Here is a 16,227-nt window from a genome sequence, read left to right on the forward strand (position 1 = left end):
AGGAGAGTGAGGGCAGCAGAGGTGAGGGTTTCGTTCTTCGGAAGATCAGAGAAAGAAGAAGGAAATTTGAGAATTTTTTGAATGAAAGGGTGGCCCGTGCGTAGGGTGGCCACCCCCTTTTATACCAGGAAAGGATCACGTGTAGAAGACCCTTGGGTGACCCTAGTGAGGGATCCGAGGCCTTCCACTCGAAACATGAAGCGACGGCTGGGCAATAGGCTAGGCCATTAAATGCGGTTCTCGTAAAACGTACCGTCGCCACCCACGATGTTCCACGTGTCAGACGCCTGTGAAAAGAATGGAATGTGAAGGGTTGTGGGGAAAGTCTGAAAGCCCCTACTGTGGTCTCCTATATATGACATCACGTACCACGAGCAGGAGCTTGGGGGGCAGATGTACGCCCTGGTTTTCCCACGGGCTGATTAGAAGGTCGTGCCTTGGATTAGTCAAGTTTAGTCCGAGGCGCCACAGACCGAGGATATTAGCTCGCCCAAATTGCCCAGAATCAGAAGGCCGAAGGTCAGATCAGGGGAGAAGCTCGTATTACGAGCTTCTCATGGCACGGGCTGCCCACGAAGCTCTGACCCTCTACGAAGTCAACACACGCAAGATAAACGTGCATATATCTGACATCACGTGTCCGATATCCCCCTGACTTCTCGGATACACAGCAAGAACGTGTGTATCAGACACCCACAGCTGGATTGGGCCGTGCAGCCCATTCTCTCCTTCCATGCTGATTAGATCACACTTATGTGTCAGGTTTAGGAATTAATCATGAATGTCACAGAGTTGATATGACAAATGGTAAGGTCACGGGATGACCTCCCTACCAACTTCCAGGTGCCTTCTCCTATAAATATGGAGACCCTGGGAGTTGATAGGGGTTGGGAAAAATAGTCTTTGAAGAACTATATACTGTGTAAACCAAATACCCAGAAGATATCAATAATATTGACTAGTGGAGTAGGAGGATGTTAACCTTCGAACCACTTAAAAAAAGTGTCTCGAGTCACCTAGTTCATCCTATAAGATTTCATATCTGTGACAGTTCTACTTTCAGTACTAGTCCCTTTCTCTTCTCGTAATTACCTGTTGGCGAAGAAACGCGTCAACAGTCATGTAATCATGTAAATATATATATATATATATATATCTATGTCAATGTTGTGTTTAGATATCATATATGTAGAGATTATTGATATAAATATTTATATATACTATTGAACTGTAGTTCATTCTATTATATATTGACGGAAAAAATGAATGGGTTTTTATTAAAATTATAGACAATATTTTATCTTAATTTTTTAATACATTTATGTCATACATTATATTAAATATATTTTATTTATTTTTATGATATTTTTTATTTATTTAAAATTTATATGATAATTAAAAATAATAAAAATAAATACATGTTTGAATAAGCATGTTTATAACTTTAAAATTAGATAAACGTGTAAATGCCATTTTTTTTAATAATAGTAAAAATGAATACTAATTTTACTATATATATATATAGTGAAATCCCCTAATAATTATACTTAATAAGGATGGGTTGTATAGATTGGAGTGGATAGAAATTGATTTAAAAACTAATAAAAATCAAATTTAATTAAGATAATCAATTTAATAATTTGGCAAATATGTAACTAAATTATGACTTTAAAATATCAAAATTATGAACATGCGAGTAGTATATTCATGTTTATGATATAGTGGTTTATTCCTATTGAATTGTGTATTAATCATATTTCTAAACCTTACAAATTAATTTGAAATTTTTAATGAAGTGAAAAACAATTAACAAGGCAAATATATGGGAATCTAACTTAATTATTGAAAGGAATATACATCTCAAAGGGTAGTGTTTGGAAACCAGGTGGGACTCTACACTTTTCTATTTTTAATAATTCAAACATAAAGTCAAAAGTTCCTTACAGGTTAGAATGCTCTGCTTGGTTTTGAAGTTGATGATTTACTTTCCCTGGCTTCTACGTTTAATTGGAGAGCCACATAATTAATTGCCATTGAAGATGCAAGCTTCTCATCAGTTAATTAGTGTTTTGAGAATACTAAGACTTTTCGTTAGAGAAGAGAGTATTAGTTTTAAGGAAATAAAATATTTAATGACATTTCATAATTTAACTGGTTAGACAGGTAAGAGTAGAGGTAGAGTGGACAGAACATCTCCTTCCCGGTTTGGTTTAAATCCCTATTTCAAATTGTCGTAGGAACTTTATTAAAGCTCTTACAATTTACAAACCCCAGTTGTTAGATCTCATCCAACAGTATTAATTAACAAACGAAATGTGTTCCATTAACGGCACAATAATGAGTATACATTATATACACGAAAGTTTAATGCAGAAAACGTATTCATAAACGGTCTGCTAGCTGGGGAAATTGTTGCAGTAACCAAGTCACTCTGATAATCACCTGTAAAAGTTAAAAAGAAAAAAGAAAAAAAAAACCATTTACGAGCTTGAGTCTAAAATAATTAGGGTTATGTCTACTCAAGAAGAGTAATAATGTACTACTTACTAAAGCAGCTTTCCCAGGCTTGATTGCAGGTTCAACACTGTCTCTTCCATACCTGTTTTTCATTCAAAAACCACAACTCATTTTCTTAAAACAAACTAAAAAATTAGCCATTTTCCCTATTGAGATTTGGAATCATTCCTTTCGACATGTGCAAAACTATTACGAAGACAATATCTTAAAAATACTTTTCCATACTGTAAAATTTGGTATTGAATGTCTTTGAGACTCTTACGTTATCATTCTCTTGCCATTGATGCCCTCCAATTGATAAAAGCTGCAGCCTCTACTAAATGGAAAAGGCTTTCCCTTCCATTCTGCAAGTAATCATTCCCATATCAAAGAGAGTTATATCGATATATATATATATATAATACATAATTCAGTATACCTAAATGCCATGTGACACCAAGAGCTGAAGAATCCTGAGTAGTTATTTTATCGATAACAAACTGGAGGTCCTTGTCAATCAAATTCGTGAAACTTTCAAAGAATTCAAGGATATCCTGAACATTATAAAGCAAATTAATAAATTAATTTAAGTTTAGTTTAGGGATGATAGAGTAACTACCTTTCGACCAACGAAGGGGCGGGAAAATATGAGGTCCTCGTAAACACAGCTATCGGAAATGAGGTCGGCGACGGAAGGTAGATCACGGCCGTTGATTCCGCCGTAGAATTTCCTGACCACTTCAGCCGCTGATTCCACGATCGGTGACGCAACCTCCACCGTCTGATTCCCGGACGACGAAAGCTTGAAATATGAGGACCGTGGGCGTGGGGTCCTGCACTTGAGCACTGCGTCGCAACTTCGGAGAGAGAGGAGGAAATTAGGGGTTCGAATTGTGGGGGATTTGGTGAGTTCGAAGGACGGAGACGACGGAGGGAAGTGGTGGGACTGAGATACGAGCATGGCTGAGCTCATTGCCATTCTCTTTTCTTGGAGATGGTACGACAATATAATTGCCAATTCATATATTGTCGTTTCGTGATGCGGATGAGGGTTGTGCAGACGAGCGGTCTAGCTTCGTGTGTTTCCAAAGCAAATAATATATTCGTACGGACGTTTTGTGAATTTTAATTAGACACGGATTATTTGTTATAATAGACAGAGTTAGCACCCAAATATATCTATCAAAAGCACCTCCAAATTAATGTGCTATACAAATCAAAAGTATCCTCACAAGTTGATATACAAATAACTTTTCTTGGGACCACCAATCGTGCTATGGTAGTGGCATAATGACAAAGAATGACCTAATACGGTTTGGGTAATTTTTACTTATATACAACAAAAGTGAAAGTATTATTATAATAATATCATTTAAACTATTTATAAAAATATATACAATCTATATCATTTTAATATATAAAAGGAAATTTGATAAATCATGCTTACATTAGCTTAATAATTAAAATTTGAACCAAAGTTAACCACCATATGATACAAATGTTCATCTTTAATTTAATACCAAAAATACCCCTCTCATAACAAAATCCCATACCTTTCCTCTCTAAAATCTTGCAAGAAAGATACACATGGGTAAGTGATTTTCTTTGATTCTTGTTGTTGTTGGTTGTTTTTATGATTTAGAATGCTGTTTAGATGTTGGATCTGTAATTTGTTGGTATTTTTTGCTGTTTTTTGGGTGAAAATCGTGGTCTGTGAAAATCAGCATTTTTTTGGGTTCCTTGAGTTTTTTTCTAAATGCCCGATAGTTTCCGATAGAGGCCCGATGCAGGAACGATAGTTGTTGAGTTTCAAGGTTAGGGATGAGGTCCGATGGCCACCCGATGCTTGCCCGATATGTTTGGTTACCCGATGGTCATTAAGGTTCGATGGCTACCCGATGGTTGCCCGATTATTATTTTCAATCTACATACCCTTTTTAAGTACGATAATGGATCGATAGTAGTCCGATATATGCCCGATAGTTGTTATAAAGTTAATGCGGACCTATTAGTACGATTGTACACGATGGTACCCGATAAGTGCCCGATACTTGCCCGATAGTACGATGGTACACGATGGTACACGATAGTGATAAAAAAAACTTAAATAAAAACCGTACCTTTCGGCTTTTCCCCTGCCCATTTCCCGTTCCCTCCCAAAACTCTTCACTCCCAGAAAACCATCGAACAACATAACTACTCTCACCCGACGCCTCTCTCTCCCTCACCCACCCTCACCCGACGCTTCTCTCTCCCTCACCCGACGGTCGGAAAAACCCCCACCGGAGACGAAGAAAAACCAAGCCCCAACCCCCACCGGAGACGAAAAAAAACCAAGCCTCACCGGAGAAGAAAAACCGACACCCCATTACGCAAAAATGTCTAGGGTATGTGTTTTTTTCAATTTCTTTTCCATTGGAAAATGTTATAGTATGTATTGTTGAATTTGAATGTGTGAAATCTGACTGTGTGAAATCTGATAAACCGTAAAATTTTGAAAAAAAATTCTGGGTTTTTTAGAGGTACGATAGGGTACGATAGGGGTACGATAGTATTTGTGTTTCTCATAACTTCAGGTTGAAGATGAGTGTACGATAGGGGTACGATATGGTTCGACGTTGGTATGATAGGTTTGTGTTTTCTGATAACTTGAGGTTGAAGATGGAGGTACGATAGGGTACGATGTTAGGTACGATGTGTGCCCGATAGTGGGAACAAATGGTTGTGTTGTTATAATCCGATGGTGTACGATGTGAGGTACGATTGTGAACGATAATGTTATAGTTCCAGTTTTTCATTGGTGTCCGATATGGTGCGATAGTGTCCAATAGTTGCTCGATAGTCTATTGCAGAATATAAAATTTGATGTTTTTTTTTGTTATTCTATTTAATTGGGTATTTATTTGTTTTATGCAGAACTTAAGACCTCCACAACTGATAGTTCCAGTAGAGGAACATTTTACTAGACGTATCACTTGGCGCGGCAGTTGGTACTTTCCAAAGATTAAAGCAAAATTTATACAGTGTGGTTTATTGGATAGGGTGAAGGAATCCCCTTTCAAACAGTTCTTCATGGCAGAACCATTAAATTTTTCTGGTGCCTTAGTCCATCAGCTGTTGTTGCACAAATTCAGAGGGGAGAAGACTAATGAAGTCCAGTTTTATATTGGGAAAAAAAGATGTAGATTTAGCCAATTGGAGTTCGCTTTAGTTACTGGTTTAAATTTTGAGGCCGGACCGTCTGAAGCTGAGATTAAAGCGAAGAGAACTTCGGATCGATTGATTCTTGAGTACTTCAATGGTCATTCCCCAGTGAGCATAGGGCAACTGCGCAGAACTTTTGAGAGTTGTCAAATAGTTGATGATGTGTACAAGATGGGTTTGTGCTTATTAGTTGAGGGTGTTTTGAAAGGTCGAGAGGAGAAGTTGATGGTTTGGACTGACATGCTGAAGATGGTAGACGACGTTGACTTCTTTTTCCAGTACCCGTGGGGGAAGATATCATACCAGAAGTTGTTACAAACTTGTCAAAAAGACTTTGTTGAAATGAAGAAGCATTTACAGAAGAAGATTGAGAAAGGAAAGACTCAGAAGGAGGTCAAGTACTCTATTTATGGGTATGCTGCAGCATTGCAGTATTGGGCTTTTGAGTCCATCATTGAGTTGGGTCAGGATTATGGTGTGAGATTGGGCCAAGGCATTCCAAGAATGATCAACTAGCAGAGCAAGGAGAAAGTAGAGATACACAAAGAGCAACTTATTAAGTTGTTTGCCAAAAAGGTGAGCTTTTACTTTACTTTTGAATGTTCTATATTTTTTTCTAGATATGCAATTTTATGGGTACTGCACGATAGGAATACGATAGGGTACGATTATGGGGTTATTTTGTGGTTTTTTGTCAACTGTTTGAAAACTGGCTAAGGGGTACGATTTGGTACGATGATGGTCCGTTGGGGGTATGATATGCATTCTTTATTAATGTTGTTGTAGAGGTACGATATTGGTACGATGATGGTACGATAGTTAGCAAGTAATTCTCACTTACGGGTACGATATTGTTATGTTATGGGTACGATATGGGTACGATAATTGCATGATATGGGTACGATATGGTACGATTGGGGTACGATAGTGTACCATTTTTCACCGATGAAAATTACTTATTTTTTATATTGTTTTGCTTTCCAATCTAAATATGCATTGTTTTTTGTGGCAGTTGACAGTATACCCCTACCTGTGTGCCCGACCTGCTGAAGAACAGTATGTGAGGACCCTTACAGACAATGAAGCCCCATTGTATGTGGACATGGGGTTAGAGGAACTAGAGATGGGTCCCGATGGACAGCCTACACAGGAAGCCTTACAGAGCCAGGCTGAAAAGCTTGCTGAAAAGTTAGCTGAGCAAGCAGAAGCAGCAAATATTTTTAAGGAGGTTCCACCAGCTCAACCTGAGGCACCTGAGGTTCCCCCATCAACACCTCATGCCAGCACCTCCTCCCAAGCTGAGCAACCAGGCTACTCTATGATTTTGGCCAGGTTGGAAAAGGTTGAAGGGCAACAAAGTGCCCTTATTAAAGGTCAGTCCGAGATCTTGGGTCAATTGCAGAAGCTGATGACAATGATGGAAGATCTTAGTAGGCCAGCTCCAGATCCACACCCTCAGTCCACTGAAGAAGGCCCTCAGTCTCCTGTAGATGAAGATATTCTCCCTAACGATTACAGACCTGATGATGTAGATGATCACATTTTTCGCACACCAGAGGATATGCAAATTACTGTAATCGGAGATACTGAAGATTCTGAAGTATAATTCTTAAACATAGCTCCACCAGCACCGGAGAAGAGGAGAGAAAGAAAGAGGCCTAGGTGGTTCGATGAGTACACTGCAATGAGGAAAAGGAATAAGAAATCGAAGACAGCAGTGAATGTGGATCCATTGAGGGTTGTTGATGGTAAATTACTTATGACCTTTCACAAGTGGTTGCTTGGCACCATTGGGAATAAATATCTGAGGGAATGCTTCTCAGGGACACACGATGCTGCTTGGTTCCTGAAACTGCATACTCTGAGGACATGGCTTTCTGACTCTGTAAGTTTTCTATAACTTCATAATTAAATAATGTTGAAAATTTATTTAAATGTTTCTATATGTAGTGGTACGATATAGGTACGATTGGTGTACGATGGTAGTACGATAATTATAAGTGTCAAATTATAAACTGTTTATATGTCAATGGTACGATTGTGGTACGACATTAGCACGATAGGGGTACGATATAATTTGTTAAGTAGTTACTATTACCATCGTAATTTTAGAATTTGTAGTGGGATGATATAGGTACGATGGTAGTACGATGATGGTACGACAGTGGGACGCTAGTGGGTACGGTGTTGTATAATATTAGTTTTTTCCATAAAGGTACGATGATGGTACGACATTAGCACGATATGGGTACGATAGAAGGTTTTATTGTTGTTATTTTGTTACTATATTCATGTATGATTGGGATACGATTATGGTACGATTGGGGTACGATAGTTACTATATTCATGTCTGATAGTTTTTTGTTTATTTATTTTGGTACGATAATGTGGTTACTGACTTAATTTTCCTTTAATGTAGCATTTAGATGCAGCATTCCATCTCATGAGGAGGCGTCTAGAATTTTATCCTAACGTGTACCCTCAGAAATGTGTTGTTATGCCTACAATTTTTCCCGAATCATTGAAGGCTCGGTGGGACGCTTTTCCAGGTTCTGACTACTCTAGATTTAGTTGGGATGACAGTATATTGGACCTGGTTAGGGGTGATGTAGTCCAGTTCTTACCGAGTTGGCAGAACAAGGAGTTCATTTATTTTGCCCTCTTCTTGAAAGACCAATTGCATTGGGTAGCTGTAGAGGCAGACCTAAATGGGTGGATGCTCAACATCTTTGACTCTAGTATTGGATCAATTTCCGAAAACGATTTGATCAGCTTGATGGTTGACTGGTGTACCATTTTCCCGTCGGTCTTGCGACAGTCCGGTTTATTTGAGAACCATGACGTTATACTCGCGCCTCAGTTGACAGCATCAGAGAGCCAGGTCAGACCCTTCGATTGGAAACTCACTCCACGTGAATTCGTACCGCAAACAAAATCCAGGTGAACTTTATTAAATATCACATATTAATTATTATTTCTTAATTACAAAATTTATTAAATTATTGTTTATTTTCTAATGCAGGGGCGATTGCGGATGTTACGTAATTGAGCATATTGAACATAAGCTTCTACAACTACCATTTGATAATGTAACTGGCAATAATATGAAACTTTTTAGGCAAAGGTGGTGTGTAGACTTATTCTACCAAAACTTATGTTGAACGGTCTTAATTTTTTTGAATTGTATAATTTTTTTTATTGCTCTTTTTGTAATTACTACATTTTAATGTGCTTAATCTTTGCATCGTACTATCGTCGATCACTATCGTACTCTATCGTACCCTCACATGCCTCACAAATTTCACGAAACTGTACTGAAACCATACCATTGTACTATTATCGGACCAATATCGTACATTATCGTACCCTAATGTCGTACATTAACTATCGTACTACATCGAGCAACATCGTACCATATTGTAAGATACATTTAAATAATCATACAACAAACAATATCGTGCATTGTCGTACCGGCATCGTGCACTATCGAACCAACACTGGATTATTACATATTTAAGAGTTTCATAATGAAGAAAAAAACCTGCAAAATCCAGCACATAACAAATATTACTAGTTCAAGCAGAAATAAAACATAATAGGTCAACTAGAATAAAAACAAAACAATTTAACCTCGGTACTTGCAAGACGCTTTGTTGTGCCCTTTACCACCACACTTGCTACAACATCGTTGTATCACAACCTTGTCTCCATTAGAAGGATATCGATTTTTCCTAATTCGTCCGACCTTTTGCTTCTTCGGTCGGCCTACAGGTTTCTTCTCAATCGGTACTCCAACTTGGATGTTCTTAATGTCTTCAGGCAATTCCCAATCATCCTCATCACCAACTGGCATAATTGTCCCCTCATATGTGCTCTTCCAACTCTCTCTTGTGTAATATTGAGAGCACAATGCGTACATGCTAATATTTCGTTCTTGAGCAGCAGCACATGCATGTGGACAAGGAATCTTCATGATTAGGAATAGGCCGCAACTGCATGTTCGTGCCTCCAAATCAACTATACCACCGCTCTAAACTGTTCCTCCGGGGTGGACATTAAATGTATAAGGTCCAGCTCTGTTGACGCTTAAGAACCGAGATTTCTCAAATTGACATGACAAGTCCCCCTCCATAACTGGTGATAGAGTCGTGCTACACTTTTCAGCGTTTTCCTTTCGAGTAGCAAACCATGTTTGAATAGTAAACCTGATGAATTCAACAAAAGCAGTGATCGGGAAGGCTCTTGCGTCCTTAGTTTTGCTGTTGAAACTTTCAGCCCAATTACTTGTCATTACATTGTAACGGTCCCCTGGAAAGTACGCACGAACCCATCTTTCAAATCCAATGCCCTCAAGATATAGTGCAACTCGAACATCCATTGCTTTTATCTTCTCAAATTATCTTTCAAAATTTGTCTTCTTATACGAGTATGCACAACTGTAAATATGATCCGTGAAGCAATCAGTCTTGAACTTGCTAGCCACGTTCATAATAATGTGGCGGTAGCATGCGCCATGGGGTGCATCAGGGAAGACAAGTTCCAAAGCATGAACAATGCTTTGATGCCTATCCGATACGAATGCTAAGTTCTCAACATCACCAATCGCTTGTTTCAACTTCCTCATGAAATAGGTCCAAGAGTCGTGGTTCTCACTGTCAACTATTGCGAAAGTAATCGGAAATATGTGGCTGTCTGAATCCAATGCCACGGCACACAACATTTGGCCACCATACCTAGTTTTCAAGAAGGACCCATCAATACATATAACAGGTCGACAAAACTTGAATCCCCGCCTACAAGCACCCAGAGAAAAAAAGCAATACTTGAAGCGACCCTTGTCTACCTTGAAATCAGTAATGGAATCAGGATTGTTCAACTGCAGCATGTGCAAGTACGCAGGTAACTTCGAATATGAAGCTTCAGGCGTACCCCTAACTATGTGGAGTGCTTTCTCTCTGCATCTCCAAGCCTTCTCATAACTCATTTCGATCCCAAAAGAATTCTTCATATCTTCTCTTATTTTGGAGGCTAAATAATCTGAACCGTTAACTGAGAATTTATCCTTGATCAGTTCGGCAACTACCAAAGGTGATGCTTGACGGTTATCTTTTTTTCGAACATCGAGGGAACATGTGTGTTCATTTTCAAATGCTGTCACCTCGAACATGTTAGAAAGTTGCTTCTTCTTCCCTCTTAACCTCCACCCACAATCAGGATCCTTGCATGTAATGTACCAAACATCAGTACCAGACTTCTTAACTATAAAGTCGAATCCCTTCTTCATTGCAAACAAGCCATCAACCTTCTTTAAATGTTCCTTGTCTTTGAAAAACTTTCCTAAATGAATCTCCCCGCCCGATGTGCCACCCATAGATATATAGTGACTATTATCCTCAATGTCTTCTCTTGTAAACATCTGAGCTTTGAATTTACTATAATATGTCGAAGAAGGGAGTGGATCACTAAATTCTCTAGCATCATTTGTTCCGTCTGGACGACTACTACTAGTACCAGGTGTTTGGCGATCTTCTCTACGGGGTCTACTTCTACATGTTGTTTGCCTCGGTATTTGGTACGACAGTGGACTCAGGCTCAAAGCTTGAGAACGGACCTCTGTTTCTTGGTTGTCTCTTACATCTTCATTGCAATCAAAATCAGCATCAAGTTCAGGATAATCAAGAAAATCGTCATTGCCCTCAAAATCATTTTCAGGGTCAGGACAATCAGGAAAATCATCATGAAATGGCATCTGTGCTACATGATCAACTGTCGGTATGAAAGGGTTTGATTCAGGTACAGCAGTGGCTACCAGCACCTCCAGATTTGTTTCTGGAACATAAGTCCCAACCTCACTACGAGTACCCTTAACAGTACTTGGTGGAGGATTACGATCAACAATGATATTCTTCTCCACCAAAGTCACAAAAAGGAACAAATTCATCTGGCTTCTTCAAAAGCATTGACAAATATAAGCTTACACCCTTGTCATTCCTTATAAGTTCAGGCCGATACATTAACCATTTCATATACTTATAATTCACTTCTAATTTCAGGTCATACTGCACTTTGTCAACCTCTAGCTCTGAGTACAAAAGTTCAACAAGTTGTGAGTAAGTTATGTCCTTCTCCAACTCGAACGTTAAATTTTCGGCTCCATTAAAAACCCAATCTCTACCTTCACACTCCCAAACACCATTATACATTAAGTACGCGAACAAAGTTGACCCTATCATGTACAAAGAAAAAAAAAATCAGTAAATGGCAACAAAATGTCGAAATTTAGTTCAAATGTTTTGGCATCGTACTAGTATCGGCCCATATCGGGCGGTATCAGGCAAAGTTTTATTTATGTTTTTTATCACTTAAAACACTAATATCGGGCAAGTATCGGGTAACATCGTGTACCATCGTACTATTAGGTCCGCAGTAACTTAATAATAACAATCGGGCATATATCGGACTACTATCGATCCATTATCGTACTTAAAAGGGTGTATAGATTTAAAATAATAATCGGGCAACCATCGGGTAACATCGTGTACCATCGTACTATTAGGTCCGCAGTAACTTAATAATAACAATCGGGCATATATCGGACTACTATCGATCCATTATCGTACTTAAAAGGGTGTATAGATTTAAAATAATAATCGGGCAACCATCGGGTAGCCATCGTACCTTATTGACCATCGGGTAACCAAACATATCGGGCAAGCATCGGGTGGCCATCGGACCTTCATCCCTAACCTTGAAACTCAACAACTATCGTTCCTGTATCGGACCTCTATCGGACACTATCGGGCATTTAGAAAAAACTCAAGGAACAAAAAAAAACGCAGATTTTCACATAACACGATTTTCACCCAAAAAAACAGCAAAAAATACCAACAACCTACAGATCCAACATCTAAACAGCATTATGAATCATAAAAGGAACCAACAACAACAAGAATCAAAGAAAATCACTTACCCATTTAATCTCTTCACTAAGAGCAAAAATAACACAAAGCTTGGTGTTTCTCCTCAAACAATCCACAATGTCCGAATGTGTATCTTTCTTGCAAGATTTTAGTATAAAAATCTTGTGTGTAAAACGTATGGTGAAGAGAGAGTGAGAGAGAATGTATGGTGAAGAGAGGTAGAGAGGAAGAGGGAGAAAAGAGAGGAAAGGTTTTATGAGAGGGGTATTTTTGGTATTAAATGAAAGATGAGCATTGATATCATATGGTGGTTAACTTTGGCTCAAATTTTAATTATTAAGCTAATATAAGCATGATTTATCAAATTTCCCTATATAAAATTATGAAAATGCAATCCCATAACTTCAAACACTTTTCTTATATGTTTGAGTTTTAAAATTTGTAACTTTCCATAAATAAAAGACATAAACATAAACGTATATTTAGAAATAAATGAACAAATCAAACCATTAAAAAGTAATATATACAATAAATATGTAAAATAATTAATCATAATATATAACCAGGCGCCATTTTCAATTTTTTTGAATATATATCTTCAACAAATCTACATTTGTTGACAATATGGTGAGTAACGTAAAAAAAAATGTAAGCTGAAAGGAAAATAAATATTTTTATAATTTGATAGAGGAATTGAGGGTGTTGATCTAAAGTATAATGTTTATAATTTGATAGAGGAATCTGTCATTTTGAGACACCATTTTTTCCGACAATGTAAGCTTTTTATATGATTTATATCTCATTTTTGTTTTAAAGTGAATATAAATATATATGTTTGATTTAATATTGTGATGTGCATAACATATGTTTATGTACTTTTGTTGTAGAATCGACTAAGTTTAAAACTGAAATGTTTGAATAATAATGGGTACAATCAGCACATTTAAATATAATTATCAATTTAATTCGTTTTAAAAAATAAACTGATATGTTTATTTTGTAAGACATTCAAATTAACAAACAATTATATATGTTTTGTTGTATTATTAGGAATAAATATATGAACTTAAAAAACGATTTAAACAAAACACAAAAGAAAATAAACAATGATGTAGAAAGAAAATAAACAGTACTATTGTAAATCTTAACATAAAATTATTAAATATAAAATGACTCTTTGAACAAACAATTAACAAAAGCTTTTAATTTTATATAACTATAACCTGCTATTGATATGTTTTCATTTTAATTTATTTATTTAGAGATGTTTTTTTTTAAAGAAAAAGAATATGTGAAATTATAACACATCAGTGTAAATTAAAAACTTTTGTTTATTTTCGATATCTTGATGAAAGAGAATGAAATCGGTCAGTTATTAAAGGGATATTATCTAACATATAGGTTACTGCTTATTTTTTGGAAACATGATACATAAATATGACAACAGAGTGTATAACTCTGTTAAGGAAAAAAAATAAACAATGCTTTTGTAAATCTTAACATAAAAGTATTTTATATAAAATAAATCTTTGATAAAAAAATTAACAAAAAATTTTATACAACAAATAAACTGTTATTGTGCTTGTATTCTTTTTTCTTTATTTATTTATAAATTTTTGTATAAAAAATATGTAAAATTATAACACATCTGTATAAGTTAAATATATTTGTTTATTTTTCGATATCGTGTGAAAAATAAATGAAAAGAGTTAATAATACAAGGGTTATTGTCTAACATATTTCTTATTGTTTATTTTATGAAAATAAGATACACAAATATGACAATTGTTTACATTTACTACAATGGTATTTGGAAAAATTGTTATACTTATAAAGATTTTGAGGTAACTGGCCTCTTAATTCTTAGTGACTGTACTTTTCAACAATTGAGTACAATGATCACTAAAAAGAGATGAAGGTACAAAGTAAAAACATTGCTCTAGAAATTAAGTTTCAACCAAATCCAGTATTACCACCGATGATAATTGACAAAGTTCAAAGTTCCCAATCCTGTAAAAAAAATAAACCATAGAACAAATAAGACAAAAAAAACATTTCAGAAATAAAACAAAACATAAGAGGATGATTTAATAAAAAAAGGTTGCTATGAACAACATTTTAAAACCCAAAAAGTAAAACTAAATCAAAATATAAAACTTAAAAAATAAACAAATTTTTTTAACAAATGCAAAAAATGAAATAATAAACAAATGCAAAAAAATACAAAACAAAACCGCCTGTAAGAACTATACCAAAATAATACCAACAATATAACTGAAACCTGTATTAATAGCAACAAGGGATTCTTCTTTTTCAACACTATCACTTTCTATGATCATCAAATTCTTAAATAAAGAGAAAAAACATAAACAATAATTAGTTGTTCAAAAACAAACAAAAATAAACATAATAGAAAACCTGAAGAAAAGTTTAAGGTGTTTATTTAAGAAAAACAAATAAAAGCTATATAAAAAAAAAAAAGCAAACCTTTATCAATGGGGATTCGGAGATTGGATCGGAATCAGACACCGAGTCTTGAACAAGCTCGGCTTCATCAACGATTTTCATCTTCTTGTTAGTTCGCCGTTTAACAAAGGGGGGCGATCTAGTTTTCTTCTTCTTATGAGAAGCATGCATCTTCACACTCGGGGGTGACTCTCTTTCATCGTCGGTGGACTCGGTTTCAGACTCATCCTCCATCACTTCTTCCTTCTTCAGCGAATCAATAGACAGAGTGTCACCGACGCTCCCCGTTGAGACCATCGGAATGGAAGATGAAAAAAAATGGGTATGAGTGTATGAGTTTTCGGTTGGGAATGGAAAGAGGAAAATGTTTGAGCTTTTGTTTTTGAAATTGGGGAAAAAAACTAAGTTTGGGAAAACGGAAGTAGCTGCTGGTATATGGCAGACTAATTATGACATATGATTAGAAAAAATTTTGAATAAAAAAAATGAGAAAATATTTTGAAAATGAAAGTTTTAAATATATATCCTAAATCACGCAACTCATTTAATCAGGCAAAATTAATATAAGAAATAAAAAAAATAGTAATTAAAATAAGAAATCTGTTAAGATTTGTATATATAAATAAAAATATATTGATTGGTATTAATATAGTAATTAAAAAAAAATTGTAATGAATTGTGTAAAAATCCCATAAAGTTAAAATTATTACTTCATTCACCGATTCTTAATAATCATCTGATTAATCGTAGTGAGATTGAAATTATTACTTCATGTAAGTCTCCCTTCTTAACTTAAAATGACATTTGTCCTTGGTGTATTCCTTGAATAGTCATTGGGATTTCATTTTATTTGTAATTCCAATAGATTATGAGAATGGAGCTAGATTGGAGGCATAAGGACACTATCGTCCTTTTTTTTATTGAGAAAAAAAAAAACTTTATTTGGAAAAAAGAAATAGAAGAATATTACAATCTCCAAATTTTATTTAAAATCTTTTTTTCCGCATAAAAAATTTCTATGTACTTGGAGGAGTTTGTAATTTTTTAGAGAGATAATTTCATTGCCATTTCACTTTGGCCTCTTTGCTCCGACTGACAGTTTGTTTTTGCGACACTCAAACACAGACAATGTTCTAATTAG

The 16,227-nt window shown here is 35.9% G+C and overlaps 1 protein-coding gene across 2 annotated transcripts; it reads right to left on the minus strand.

The window, feature by feature from the left end:
* Positions 1 to 2,219: 2,219 nt before the first annotated feature.
* LOC133798153 (uncharacterized) lies at positions 2,220 to 3,649 on the minus strand. Of its 2 annotated transcripts, XM_062236358.1 has the most exons (5): positions 3,116 to 3,649; positions 2,936 to 3,050; positions 2,780 to 2,861; positions 2,548 to 2,599; positions 2,220 to 2,442 (listed from the first exon to the last, which is right to left on the minus strand). In XM_062236358.1, the coding sequence occupies exons 1-5, from the start codon at positions 3,473 to 3,475 to the stop codon at positions 2,383 to 2,385; spliced, it is 669 nt and encodes a 222-aa protein (XP_062092342.1). In that variant the 5' UTR covers positions 3,476 to 3,649; the 3' UTR covers positions 2,220 to 2,382. The 2 variants fall into 2 exon arrangements, with proteins under 2 accessions (XP_062092342.1, XP_062092341.1); XM_062236357.1 differs by lacking the exon at positions 2,220 to 2,442 and having other exon boundaries at positions 2,449 to 2,599; positions 3,116 to 3,648.
* Positions 3,650 to 16,227: the final 12,578 nt, after the last annotated feature.

Source organism: Humulus lupulus, chromosome 8 (genome assembly GCF_963169125.1).
Source record: "Humulus lupulus chromosome 8, drHumLupu1.1, whole genome shotgun sequence".
Lineage (NCBI taxonomy): Eukaryota > Viridiplantae > Streptophyta > Magnoliopsida > Rosales > Cannabaceae > Humulus > Humulus lupulus.